The sequence below is a fragment of the Schistocerca piceifrons genome, chromosome 7 (assembly GCF_021461385.2).
Source record: "Schistocerca piceifrons isolate TAMUIC-IGC-003096 chromosome 7, iqSchPice1.1, whole genome shotgun sequence".
Lineage (NCBI taxonomy): Eukaryota > Metazoa > Arthropoda > Insecta > Orthoptera > Acrididae > Schistocerca > Schistocerca piceifrons.
In genome coordinates, this window is record NC_060144.1 from 84,739,463 (window position 1) to 84,753,685 (window position 14,223).

The window sequence follows — 14,223 nt, forward strand, 5'->3', positions numbered from 1 at the left end:
ATTTATTTTCGACCTGTTCAGCCACTTTTTTATGTTATGTTGAATTGTATTTAGTATACAATTTACACTGGAGTAGCTTACAAGAAAGAAGAAAAACATTTATGTTAAAAAATAACACTTTAAGACAAGTAGGTTTTCAGGCAAACACTGCACACAGTTTTTCAAATGCTAACATGCCCTTAATTTACACGTTGTCTGTAAAGAGATCATGCCACCGACATGTCGACACTTCATACTGCAGTTAGAAAATAATATCTCTCTGTCTACGTTGGAACACAGAATCCGAACAGCCTTAACTGCCGCAACTCCAAACTGCTCATTAACAGCTCCTGTTGCCTCCACACATTTGACTATGTCAACATTTCCTGATTGCATGGTCACTTGCTCTTCAGCAAAATTTTGAAGAGATTTGTTATACCCTTTCATAGTATCTGCCCCAACGGCCTTGTTGCAGTGGTAACACTGGTTTTCATCAGATCACCGAAGTTAAGCGCTCTCGTGCTTGGCTAGTACTTGAATGGGTCACCGTCCACGTCTACCGAGTTCTGTTGGCAAGTGGGGTGCACTCAGCCCTTGTGTGGCCAATTGAGGAGCTAGAGACAGAGACGTAACGGCACCTGTCACGAAAGTTAACAAGGGCCGGTAGAACGGTGTGCTGACCACATGCTCCGTATGCGCATGTGGTGACTACTAAGGGCTGAATAACAAGAGGAGTGTTAGAATAGAGGTTTATTGCAATCTGTGTAGTTTGAGTGCTTTCTGTCAGATTGAATGATAACTAGAGGATTGCATGAACACGAAGTATGCAATTCCCTATCTACCAAGCACGGACGTCTCCTCTCCCACTTTTGAGAAACATGAGTGCATCAAAATCTACAGAATGATTACCCTTGTATGATTGATTGTGGTTAGCTAATGTTATGTCATGCAGAGACAAGGTGATGTAGAATGTCTGAAGATGCTCCAACAAACAACCAAACTGTTGAAACTATAATTGACCTATTTAAATTTTGGGAGCTCTTCTATGCTAGGTTATCGCCATAAGTGTTTATTGATGACTGTAGAATAAATTGCATTCAGTTGACTTCAGGTTTTTCTCAGGTTGTGCATAACATCAGAATTGAAAAGCAGATTGATGTAATGGTGCCTTCACCTTGATTTAATCATTCGGCTGGAAAGACATGTGGCGTGGATTCCACTTTAAAACAGTAGTTGCGGAAGTGGCGTCCAATTGAAATACTTGCAATGGGCTGCTGAGTCAAATGAAATTGTTACACCATTTTCTCATGAGCAGAGGAAAAATGTAGGCCTCTTATATTGGAAGACACTGAAAAGGCCTCAAAAATCCATGCAAGACAAGAGAATTGGAATGGCTATTGAAAAGGTGTTGCACTATAATGTTTGACCAACACCACACACTAAACAATCTGGCTCCTCAAAACAGTTTTTTTTTAGAATGTTATGAACCATCATGACTTAACATGAAGGGACCTCTTTCTTTTCACCAGTTTTTCAGTATGCTGGTAGGAAGTATTTTGCTTTAGATTAACATGCGAAGAATGTTGTATGCAAATAGTCAAAGGCATTGCTGGAAGGGATGTGTGCTACACATACTGAAGATGACATTCCACATCATGAAATGCTAATGGAAATTAGCTGCGAAAATAGTCGGATACATGTGAAAGTGAATTTGAATGAACATGCACTAGTCTGTATGTAAGAATGTTATAACAGTACTTCAGTTTTTGAATCTGACTGATCTGATAAATTTTGTTGAGTAAGCAAAATTAGTCAATAGTTTAATGATAGTTACTTACAGTATTTATGAAGTTTCTGTGTTCTTTGACTCGTTCATCATTTCTTAAGTTTTCCTTCAAGACTGGATTAACAGAATATAATAAATGAATTGAGCCTAAAATTTTAATTGGCTGAATTTATGATATATGTGTAGCGTATTGTAGAAGTAGCTCCTTTTGCTGTTGAAGATTTATAAAAGGTTGGTAATATCAGCTAGAGCCAGCATACTGAGAAAAAATCAAATGCAAGAAATCTTAGTATGTTTAGGTGCAGAAAGTTTAGTAGACACCAATAACTTCATACAACTCTTCATTTCTTCAATGTTGACCATTTTTCCTGACAATTCTCATACTGAAATTTATTTCAGAATTAGAAATAATTGTCATGTGGTTTTGTGTCCGCCTTAACTTTTCCGAAGAAATTCTGTTTCAGTAGTTTATTATAGCCTTAACATAAAAGAGGATATACAGAGAGTCTGTCCAAAGAGTCGTCAGGTGCATTTTCTGTGGTGTTTCAGCAGATTTTTGCAATTTTATTTTCGCAGTGTGTAGCTGGAGTCATCTCAACAGATACTGCTGATCACATCTTTTATGTGACGAGGCCCAGTGTCGGCATAAACCATCGTTGGTGTCTCATTATGAACAAAATGATTTTTAAAGTAGAAAATTATGTGCCCATTTGATAGAGTGCTCAGAAATTAATCTAGTCCCAAATTAATCTTGTGTGATATTTGTTTTATCAATATATATTAACAGAGACAATAAAACACAAAGTACTTCAGGAGTGACTGGGCAGCGCTGCTTCTAAACTGGGAGGTAGCGATCAGCACGGGCAAGGGCAGTGCTATCACTGCTTGAGTATTGGCAAGTCTCTGTGTTTTACGGGTCCTATTAATACATATTGATAAAATGAACATCGCACTAGACTAATCTGCGACCACTTTATCAAATAGGCTTGTAAAATTCTGCTTTAAGAGTATTTTGTTTGTTGCTTTGTGATGATGCTGGGCATCACATGAGTGGTATTTGTTTCAGCTGACTCCAATTGCACATTGAACTGGAACTATCAGTATCTGCTGAAAGACCAGACAAAATATGACTGACAACTCTTAGGAGGAACATCATTCATTTAAAGTTTAATATTGCTCCTCACAGAGTGGTGTAGTATACTTTTCATGGAAATTTGTTTCCACAGCATCTTGGGTCTTAGGTATTACAGACAGATTGTATTTCTTGATAGTATACACGGTCTGCCTTGACACAGAAAAGAAAAGTTTCCCACGGGAACTAGACTGACAGATGATTCCTTCTAAAACATGTCTTATGCACCCAGTTCATTTGACCAGAATACTGGCGTTATTTTGAAAGTGAATTAGCTCTACACTACTTTTTATAATCATTCAAGGGATTTTTTTCTTATTAGCAGAATTACTGAAAATAAATTTCTTATTTCATCTTAAGTGTAAACTACCACATTATATTTACATTTGGGCAGTACAAATTCAGATCTGCCTTTTATAAGTTCATAGTAGTCAGTGACCACAATAAAGTACCAAGGGGACACTTAGGAAGAAAAGAATTTTGTATTGTGTACATCAGGAAGAAGCTGGGCTGCATGTGTCAGCTGGTGAACTGCTGGGAAGGACTCATGAAGAACTTGTGTTGCTGCTCATTCAACTGAGGCGTCAGAGTGCAGCTGTGTGCAAAGCTATGGAAACATGCCACATGGAAATCGAGGCTCAGGTTTGTCATGTGGACATTTCTCTGGTGATGGTCTGCAACAACTTGTTTTTCTCATTGGGCTGCACATTCTTCTGCCTCAGATCCAAACCTTCTTTCTGCTGACTTCCAGGTCTCGAGATATTATATGCATAAATGAATGTGTCATTATTGATTTAACACCTGATGTGATTGCTTTATTGATTATGCCAATTAGTCCAGTTGAACTACTTTAATTCCCACAGTGTCAGATTTTACTTTCTGCCTGTTACAATTGCATTTGTTATCCTTGTGCTCTTTGATTATTGTGTGGTATGTGAAAAATAGAGGCTCAGGTATGTGTTGTGGGCATTGCCTGGTGAGGGTCAGAAATAACTTGTTTCTCATAATCTTCTGCTTCTGAAGCCTTCTTTCTGTTGACTTTTCCAAGACTTGTGACTTTTGTAAAACTGATTAACATATACTTACAGATTTAATGTATGAAACATGGTTGTTATTTTACTTGTGCTGTCAAACGTGCTCTGTCAAATTATCTTCACTGTTCTCTTTCTGAGGTGATTTCATCTGTCTAATCTAAAATTATTTTCCTCTAAGCCCCTATTGTAACGTCCAGTGCTACATTAATGTATTCTACAAAGACTTCTGCTTACTGTCATTATAGTTATCTTTCTTCTAGATATGTTACCCACTGAGTAACTATTCTATAAAAACTAAAAACATTTACATATAGAAAATGGGATTACTTGGTTTGTTATGTGTGAAACTAAAATTGTATTAAATTATCACTATGTTAAAATAGTATTACATATCAAGATTAAGAAATATGAAGTATGAGTCAAAAAATTTATTCTGAGATGTATAAAGTATTCTGTTTTCTTATCATATACTGAAAGCTGTGCCATGTTTTTCAAACATGCAAAAACAAAATTTCAACCTAATACCTTCATACTTGAGCCTAAGGTCCTACCTGAGACACCTGTATTTGGTTAGAATTAAAGCAACATAGTCCTATTAAAATATTAATGTGTTTCAGTACAGTATTGGAAACTGATTAAAAACAACCACTCACTGAAAAGGGAAGGAACTGAGCAATTGAAAGATGTATATACCAAAAATCAAGCTCTTTTTTTCCCTCAGCAAAGGGCAAACACAAAAGCTGTGCTGTAATGTTCAAATTCTTGCCTTTATAATTACAGATTACTTGATACCTACTCTGTGTGGTGAGTTGTTATCTCTCTCATTCCTCTTATTGGTGTTCAACCTTAAGGTTGGTTTGCAGCAGTACATCATTTCACTTCCCTGCTTGTCTTTCTTTTCATTTCATTGTACATAGCGCCCCCTACACGATATATAATCTTCTGCATATATAACATCCTTGGTCGTCCCTGACGATTTCTTCCCTCAGTAACTCCTGCTATTGTTCCATTGCCCTACAGAATTGTCTCATCTTGTTTCTATGTGCATTGAGACACATCTGATTTCCTGCTCTCTTCTCAGCACCTCTTCATTGGCAACTCTGTCTCTCCAGCTCGTCTTCATCATCCATCTGTAGCACCAAATCTCTAAGGCCTCTAGCTCTCTTCTCTTTTGTTTTCCTGGTGTTCTTGCAGTTGAGTAAGTTTATTTCCCAAATGAAATGCAGTTTTGACTAGCTATACTCTGCTCACATATTTTTCTGGCTTCTAGCAAACCTTGCACTCCTACTTCCCAAACAGATAAATTTCTCTATAACTTCCAACTCCTCTCTTTCAATTCTTAGAGGTTCATATTCTTCTTTGTTACCACATACCAACACCATAATCTTTCTCTTTTTTATTCTCATATCCTACTGATTACTGAAGGTCCTTTCCATTGTGGTGAAGACTTTTTCTAGTTTTTCATTCATTTCCATGACTGCACCAAGTAACATGTCTACCTTCTGTCTGTTAATTTTGATCCTCACCTGAGTTGTTTAATGAACTTTGTCTATAGCTTCCTGGAGGTAAGCATTGAATATAAGTGGAGAGACAGCACAACCTTGTCTTATCCTTATGTAATTTTTGCTTCTTGTTCCTTCCTCATCAAAGCCACCTCATTGTTATTGAAGCTAAGTATCTCCCACAGGTCTTTGTATTTTATACTTGCTTTCTTAAGCATTCTGAATGTCACTTGCCAAGTAATATTATCAAATTCCTTTTCACATCTAAAAAGACAACATAAATTGGTTTATTTTTCTGTAACTGCTTTTCGATAAGAAGTCTCTGTGGAAAAATCACCTCTCCTGTTCCTAATACCCTCGTGAATACTCCCAAAATTACTATGTGACTTTGTTTCCTTCCATTAAAGTGATGTACCACCCTCATTCTTATTTTCACTTTCAACAAAAGGAACAAATGCTAATAATTGTTTTATACATTTTTCTGCATGCCAATAAAAAGATTTTTTCACCCTGTGCCAATTTCTAATCAAAAATTTCAACCACTGGTACAATGTGTAAGATTTGTTTCTATTTATGTGCTATTGTCTGTATATATTATTTTACCAATTTATACTTATTTTTATAACTAACAAAATTATCATTTGCATGTAAATTCTGATCTGCAAAACACTCAACACCTGTTACCACCAGAAAAATTAGCATGAAAATGACTTTGTATGAAATACATATAATTTACTATTTCTTTATTCTGAAAGAAAAAAATGTTTTCATTCCATCTCGTATGGAATATCTGTTATTGTTTATTTCATTAAAAGTCTTGCATTTTTGTTCAGGCAAGGTTTGTGGAGCTGGAAACACCTAAGAGGCTGGAGCATTTAAAGAAGTTGGAGGATTTAAAAAGGCATCTGCTAGACCTTGAGAAACAGGTTAGTGAAGATGGTGTAACTTAGTAGAAAAATGTGCTGGACAATTTATATTCTGTATCATTCATTCTAAATCAGTACTTCTCTTGGAAAAACAACCCCCCCCCCCCCTACACACACACACACACACACACACACACACACACACACACACACACACAAACAATCAATAAAGAGAAACAGAAGATACCACAAGTTTCAAATATTGTTATTTCTGATACTGGCCACCCACTAACAAATGAATAACAAGAAATAATAAGTTTCATCATAAGGAAAAGAATATTAAATTGAATTAAGTGTATAGTAATTCTCAAAAGCAGTTCATTTTCCTTAATTATTAGATTTTGTGTTGTCCTTGCAACTTTTTTTTTTTTTTTTTGTTTAATCAGAGATGTTAACACCACAGTACGTTATGTGTCAGGTCAACGCAGAAGCAGAGTGATAACAGTAGATTAACTGTCAGCAGTTCAGAGATACAGTGAATCATAGCCACTTACAACAGTGGCAACAAATGATAAGGAGTTTCATGTGCCTTCTGTGCACCTGGGAGTCTTATTTAAGATGAAGGCACCATCCCTAGCAGCAGTGAGGCCACGAGGAGCAGCCACACATAGACTGTTCCTCACCTGAGATTGCACAGTTCTTGGCTTCTTCTAACAATTTTCAGAGATGGTGGAACCAATCAGTCTCACTTGTGGCGTTACGGCAAAGTTCACAATTGTAGCATTGCCCCTCGAAATTACTGTGGACCTAGATTAGAGATGTAACACACCAGAAGTGGCTGAAGTATCACTTATTGTGTGTGGAATTCATACAAGGGGTTTATAGAAAGATGACTCTCCATACAGCCATGATGAACACGCTGCAGAAGGCACCAAAGTACTCATGTCAGACACCAAGAAATGCTACAGATATATCGGGATATCAAGATATGAATGATAAATTGTCACCCTCACGACATCCTCACAACGACCCCATTAAGTTCTATTTACATTCCCTCCGCAAACATGCCTTCGCCCTAGCCAGATTACGCTCCCATATTTTATTTTCCCAGGCCTGTCTGACATTTGGCATTACCCCCAAAGGCCTCACACTTAAAGTTCCCATCTCTGGCTGTAACCCTTCTTTCCATCAGTCCCTATACCAGTTCCAAACTGAACAATCCATTGCCCTCACCCACCTAATCCTTCACCTACACATCAACTCAGCCAATGAACAGACCCGTCAACTCCTATCCTTAATAAAAGTCCTCAATCTTTCCTCTCCCACATCCACAGCGGCTGTTCAGAGCATCCTCCTACAGGCCAACCGCAAATTAGAACAGCATGCCACCCTCCACCTCAAAAAACTATCCAATCTCCTGGTTTCCCACCTCCGGAAAGGCAACTCACTCACCCTTCACAACCTTTCCAGCAAACCTCAACCTCCTCTCATTGCACACAGACCCAGTCTCTCCCATCTACTCAATCTCCAACTTCCTGCTCCACTCCCCCCAAAACCTCAAAATTCGAATCAACACAATCTGGAACCACAACACCCTAATTCAGTAGTCAACCTTTCCTCCAAACCTCTCTCCCAATCCGAAACCTCTATCCTATCCAAAGGCCTCACCTTCAGCCCCACTCCCAGATTCAACCAAACAGCCCTCATCAAAGATTTACTGTCCTACACTCGTAGTCTCTGCTGGAAATATCACTTTGCCACGAAGAAAAATGATCCTAATCCTACTCCTAATGATCCAACTCCCCAAGACACTATCCAAATTGAACCCTGCCTGGAACAGTTCCGTCCTCCGTCACAGCGGGACCCACCTCCTCTTCCTCAAAATCACCCTCTCCAAACCTTCCAGGAATTTCTGACTCCCAGCCTTGCCTCTCAATCCTTCTTAAAAAACCTTAATCCTACTCCCAACATCACCACTGCTGAAGCCCAGGCTATTTGTGATCTGAAGGCTGACTGATCCATTGTCATTCTTCCGGCGGACAAGGGTTCCACGACCGTGGTACTTGATCGTCGGGAGTATGCGGCTGAGGGACTGCTTCAGCTTTCAGACAACACTACTTACAAAGTTTGCCAAGGTAATCCCATTCCTGATGTCCAGGTGGAGCTTCAAAGAATCCTCAGAACCTTAGGCCCCCTACAAAACCTTTCACCTGACTCCATCAACCTCCTGACCCCACCGACACCCCACACCCCTACCTTCTTCCTAAAATTCACAAACCCAATCATCCCGGCCGCCCCATTGTAGCTGCTTACCAAGCCCTCACAGAACGTATCTCTGCCTACGTAGATCAACACCTTCAACCCATTACATGCAGTCTCCCATCCTTCATCAAAGACACCAACCACTTTCTCGAACGCCTGGAATCCTTACCCAATCTGTTACCCCCAGAAACCATCCTTGTAACCATTGATGCCACTTCCCTATACACAAATATTCCACACGTCCAGGGTCTCGCTGCGATGGAGCACTTCCTTTCACGCCGATCACCTGCCACACTACCTAAAACCTCTTTCCTCATTACCTTAGCCAGCTTCATCCTGACCCACAACTTCTTCACTTTCGAAGGCCAGACATACCAACAACTAAAGGGAACAGCCATGGGTACCAGGATGGCCCCCTCATACGCCAACCTATTTATGGATCACTTAGAGGAAGCCTTCTTGGTTACCCAAGCCTGCCAACCCAAAGTTTGGTACAGATTTATTGATGACATCTTCATGATCTGGACCCACGGTGAAGAAGAACTCCAGAATTTCCTCTCCAACCTCAACTCCTTTGGTTCCATCAGATTCACCTGGTCCTACTCCAAATCCCATGCCACTTTCCTTGACGTTGACCTCCACCTGTTCAATGGCCGGCTTCACACGTCTGTCCACATCAAACCCACCAACAAACAACAGTATCTCAATTATGACCCACCCATTCCACATCAAACGGTTCCTTCCCTACAGCCTAGGTCTTCGTGGCAAACGAATCTGCTCCAGTCCAGAAGCCCTGAACCATTACACCAACAACCTGAAAACAGCTTTCGCATCCCGCAACTACCCTCCCAACCTGGTACAGAAGCAAATAACCAGAGCCTCTTCCTCATCCCCTCAAACCCAGAACCTCCCACAGAAGAACCCCAAAAGTGCCCAATTGTGGCAGGGTACTTTCTGGGACTGGATCAGACTCTGAATGTGGCTCTCCAGCAGGGATACGACTTCCTCAAATCCTGCCCTGAAATGAGATCCATCCTTCATAAAATCCTCCCCACTCCACCAAGAGTGTCTTTCCGCCGTCCACCTAACCTTCATAACCTCTTAGTTCATCCCTATGAAATCCCCAAATCACCTTCCCTACCCTCTGGCTCCTACTCTTGTAACCACCCCCGGTGTAAAACCTGTCCCATGCACCCTCCCACCACCACCTACTCCAGTCCTGTAACCCGGAAGGTGTACATGATCAAAGGCAGAGCCACATGTGAAAGCACCCACGTGATTTACCAACTGACCTGCCTACACTGTGAAGCTTTCTATGTGGGAATGGTCAGCAACAAACTGTCCATTCACATGAATGGACACAGGCAGGCAGTGTTTGTTGGTAATGAGGATCACCCTGTGGCTAAACATGCCTTGGTGCACGGCCAGCACATCTTGGCACAGTGTTACACCATCCGAGTTATCTGGATACTTCCCACCAACACCAACCTGTCAGAACTCCGGAGATGGGAACTTGCCCTTCAGTATATCCTCTCTTCTCGTTATCCACCAGGCCTCAACCTCCGCTAATTTCAAGTTGCCGCCGCTCATACCTCACCTGTCTTTCAACAACATCTTTGCCTCTGTATGTCTGCCTCGACTGACATCTCTGCCCAAACTCTTTGCCTTTACAAATGTCTGCTTGTGTCTGTGTATGTGCGGATGGATATGTGTGTGTGTGCGAGTGTATACCTGTCCTTTTTTCCCCCTAAGGTAAGTCTTTCTGCTCCCGGGATTGGAATGAATCCTTACCCTCTCCCTTAAAACCCACATCCTTTCATCTTTCCCTCTCTTTCCCTCTTTCCTGATGAAGCAACCGTCGGTTGCGAAAGCTTGAATTTTGTGTGTATGTTTGTGTTTGCTTGTGTGTCTATCAACCTGCCAGCGCTTTCGTTTGGTAAGTCACATCTTCTTTGTTTTTAGATATAAATTGTAGAAGTATTCACAAAGCACTGTTGAAAAGCTGTGAAGCACATACAATGCATGGCATCACAAGTTGCCTTTTGCCACAAATTCTTTTTGAGAAAATGTAAATTTTTACCAAGAAGCTAGGCTCCATGGAATAAGAGGTGCTACATTTGTAGCAATACATAAGAACCTTAAACCAGCTGAAATAGAAGCTGAACCTACACACAAAATAGCTTTGACACAGAAACAGTCATAAATGGGATAAACGTTGTATGTAGATCTTTGTAAGATAACAGGCGACAGTGTCACATAATAAGACAGATAGCATAGCTGTGGCACTGTTGTCTGCTGAACATATATACTGTGGGGAATTTTAACAAGAATTTTCCAACAAATGGTGAGGAAACTGATTTAGAAATACAGGGTGCATCAAAAAGAATCACCGGATTTTAAAAAATCGTGACTATTATGTTATTTGAGATATGTGCTTAAACAACATACTGTTGGAAAGAGAAACTGTCAAGTTATATGTGATTCCTGATAGATAACAGCAGTGTGCGCCCATTTCAGTTGTAGTAAAAATGATGCTGAGACAACAGAAAGCGTTTTGTGTTCTCTGTTCTGCACAGTTCATGTCAGTAGTAACTGTTCAGTGTGACTTTCATACTGGGTATGTTGTGGATCCTCCTACAGCACAGAGCATTAGACAATGGCATGAACAGTTCTAAGAAACAAGTTGTTTGTGTAAAGGCAAATCGCTTGGCTGTCCCCAAGTGTCTGACACAGATGTCGAATGCACCCGCCATAGTTTCACAAGTAGTCTGCAGAAATCCATTTGCCATGCAGCTCGACAGTTCAACATGCCACCAATGTCTGTCTGGCATGTGTTGCATCAATGTTTACCAATGAAACTATACAAAATTCAGCTATTGCTAACTCTTTGTGAAGGCAAAAAACAAGAATGTGTGGAGTTCTGCAATTTTGTTTTTGACAAGATGAAGGATGACAGTTTTATTCCACACTTAGTGTTCAGTGACGAGGCACATTCCATTTAAATGGAAAGGTGAACCATCATAATGTGAGAATATGGGGTATGGAACGACCAGATGGAATTGTATGACATGAGAGAGACTCTCCAGAATTTAATGTGTTTTGTGCAGTTAAACAGGGAAAGAGGTATGATCCATTTTTCTTTGCCGAGAACACTGTTACAGAAGTACATATCTCGATATACTTGAGAATTTTTTTTGCCCACAGCTGGATACTGATATAAAAGACTTCATTTACTAACAGGATGGGGCACCACCACACTGGCATCTGGAAGTGTGGGAATTTTTAAATCAAAGGATTACTGAATGGTGGATCGGTCACACTGGACCAAATGATTCAGCCTTACATTACTGGCCCCAATGTCACCAGACCTGACTATACATGATTATTTCTTGTGGGGGTTTATAAAATACTTTGTTTATGTGTCTCTGTTACCAACAAAAATGAATGAACTGAGACATCGCGTAACAGCAGCTGTGGCAACTTTAACTCAAGACATGCTCCCTGCTGTGTGGGAATAATTTTGAATACCACATTGACATGTGCCATGCATCTCAAGGGGGGCATATTGAACACCTTTGAAAAGGTATGGAAAAAAAGCTTTTTGATTTTCCTGTTCATCAAAAAACAAAATTCATGGTATATGTTTATTAGTTTCAGAAATATAGACATGTCAAATCAGATGATTCCTTTTTATTCCCCCTGTATAAGTGCCACAACAAGTCATCCACCAAGACACAGTGAAGGTTTTGCATTAATCCTCATAAGATTTGAATGTACATTTATTGAATGAAAAGATGGAAGTTAATATTATAAAAATAAGCATTTGAATAACACATTGTGGAAAAGGCAGGAGTAAATATAGTAAGACCTTTGACCAGTGTGTGTGGATTCCAGTGATGAAACAGTCTAAAAAATAAGTGAATTTTATAACAATTAAAATTTTAATATTTGCAATATATAATTTTCAATGGATATAATTTAAATGTTAAGCATAAGTGACTGTTTGTGACTAGATGTGGTTGGCCACAGATGGGCTTTTGATTAAGGTAGTTGGCCACGTGACTCATTGAGGTGAGAGAGTATAGAGGTTGTTTTGGAGTCTTTTACCAATGGACACCGATTTGGTAAGATTGTTTAGGTGGAAAAGTGCCACCCCTCTGTGTGTGTGTGTGTGTGTGTGTGTGTGTGTGTGTGTGTGTGTGTGTGTGTGTGAGGGAGAAGGACGGGAGGTGTGGGGTGCACTCACTCCAAATCATGCATTTTGGAAGTCAGTGCTTTAACATTCAGACTAAGAGATATTTAAGTGTTTCATTCAATGATATAATTTGCCAGCAAACTGCTCTACATGCACTGTTACATACAGGACCAATTTAATTTGTTCTTGGTATGACATTGAATTGATTCAAGCCTCATTATATCAAAGATCTCATCTTCATTTTATATTTTGTATTGAGCCAGCCCACAAAATATGAATTATTGTGAATAGCTGAAGTGTTTCAAAGGTTCGCTCTCTCCTTTGGTGGGAAAGTAGCCTTGAATCCTCTGTCTTATTGCAGTATGTGCATATGTGAACATTTGATGTAATGGTGAGCTACAGACTTCACAGTGTATGCCTAGTTCATCCTACCACATTTCGTACCACCGTGTGTTTTGTGAATTTGGGATACCTTTGGTCCATGTGAGTTTCACAGAGCTGCTGTGTTCATGCTGCTGCCACCCCACGCAGATGTTGTAGTGAAACGCTGCTGATGACACTGGTGCCAGTCAATGTCACTGTTCTCGGTTTTTGCACCACACGTGCCCGTGCAGTGATCAAACTATGGCATCAGCTGAGTGTATCATGCCATCACCTGAGCATCTCCAGTCCTCCACCTGAGTGGTTCCATGCCACCGGCTGAACGCCTCCTTGCTGTTGCCTGAGAGTCTGGACGCCATCACTTGGGACACTGCGGCAATGGCGTGGAGATGCTCAGGCGATGTAGTTTTTGTGTCATCGTTTTCTCAGTATCAGGCCGATACAGTATCTGTGTCATTAGCTGCTCCACGTGTCACAGTAGTAATCATCACAGTACAAGTGTCCCAGCAGATGCAAGATAAGTACAGGCATCAATTGCATATATCGTTATTAGTTGTCGTCCATGGACAACGAGATATAGAAACCTCCAAATGAGTGTGGATCAGAGGATGTTAGGAGTGATTGTAGTAGCCCTAGCGTACCAAAGGAGTGTGGTTGGGTGCCAGTAAGTGAACTCCCTCAATCACTGAATGCATTGAGTGAGAAATTAGTTGAAAGCTTAGATTCAAAATTGGAAAATGTAAAAACTGAAACAGATGGAAGTGATGAAAAGTTGAAAAGGGAAGTAGAAATTATTCAAGGAAAGATAGACAACCAGAAGGAAACCATAAGTAATGTAGCAACTGGGCAGGCAGGTATGATGATAGGGTGTCCCATGGGAATTGGTAGTAATATAAAGTCATTCAGTGGTGAGAATAGGTACCATGCAGTAGACTTCTTGGCTAGATGCCAAGTTAGCTTTATATAAGGGATGAGTGAGGATGCAAAAGGAAAGATGGTAAAGAGATAGCTAGAGAGACCAGCTCAGACTTGAGCTAACAATCATACTGAGGAATTTGTAGACTATAAGGAATGTGAAGCAGTGTT

General features: G+C 40.2%; 1 protein-coding gene across 1 annotated transcript in view; it reads left to right on the plus strand.

Moving 5' to 3' along the window:
- Positions 1-14,223, plus strand: part of LOC124805452 — a gene marked incomplete at its 5' end in the record, with an annotated part of 688,368 nt that overhangs the window by 574,839 nt on the left and 99,306 nt on the right. Inside the window, 2 exons of the mRNA XM_047266014.1 lie at positions 3,396-3,539; positions 6,267-6,359. Coding sequence (XP_047121970.1) covers positions 3,396-3,539; positions 6,267-6,359 — 237 coding nt within the window. The remainder of the gene's footprint in view (positions 1-3,395; positions 3,540-6,266; positions 6,360-14,223) is intronic.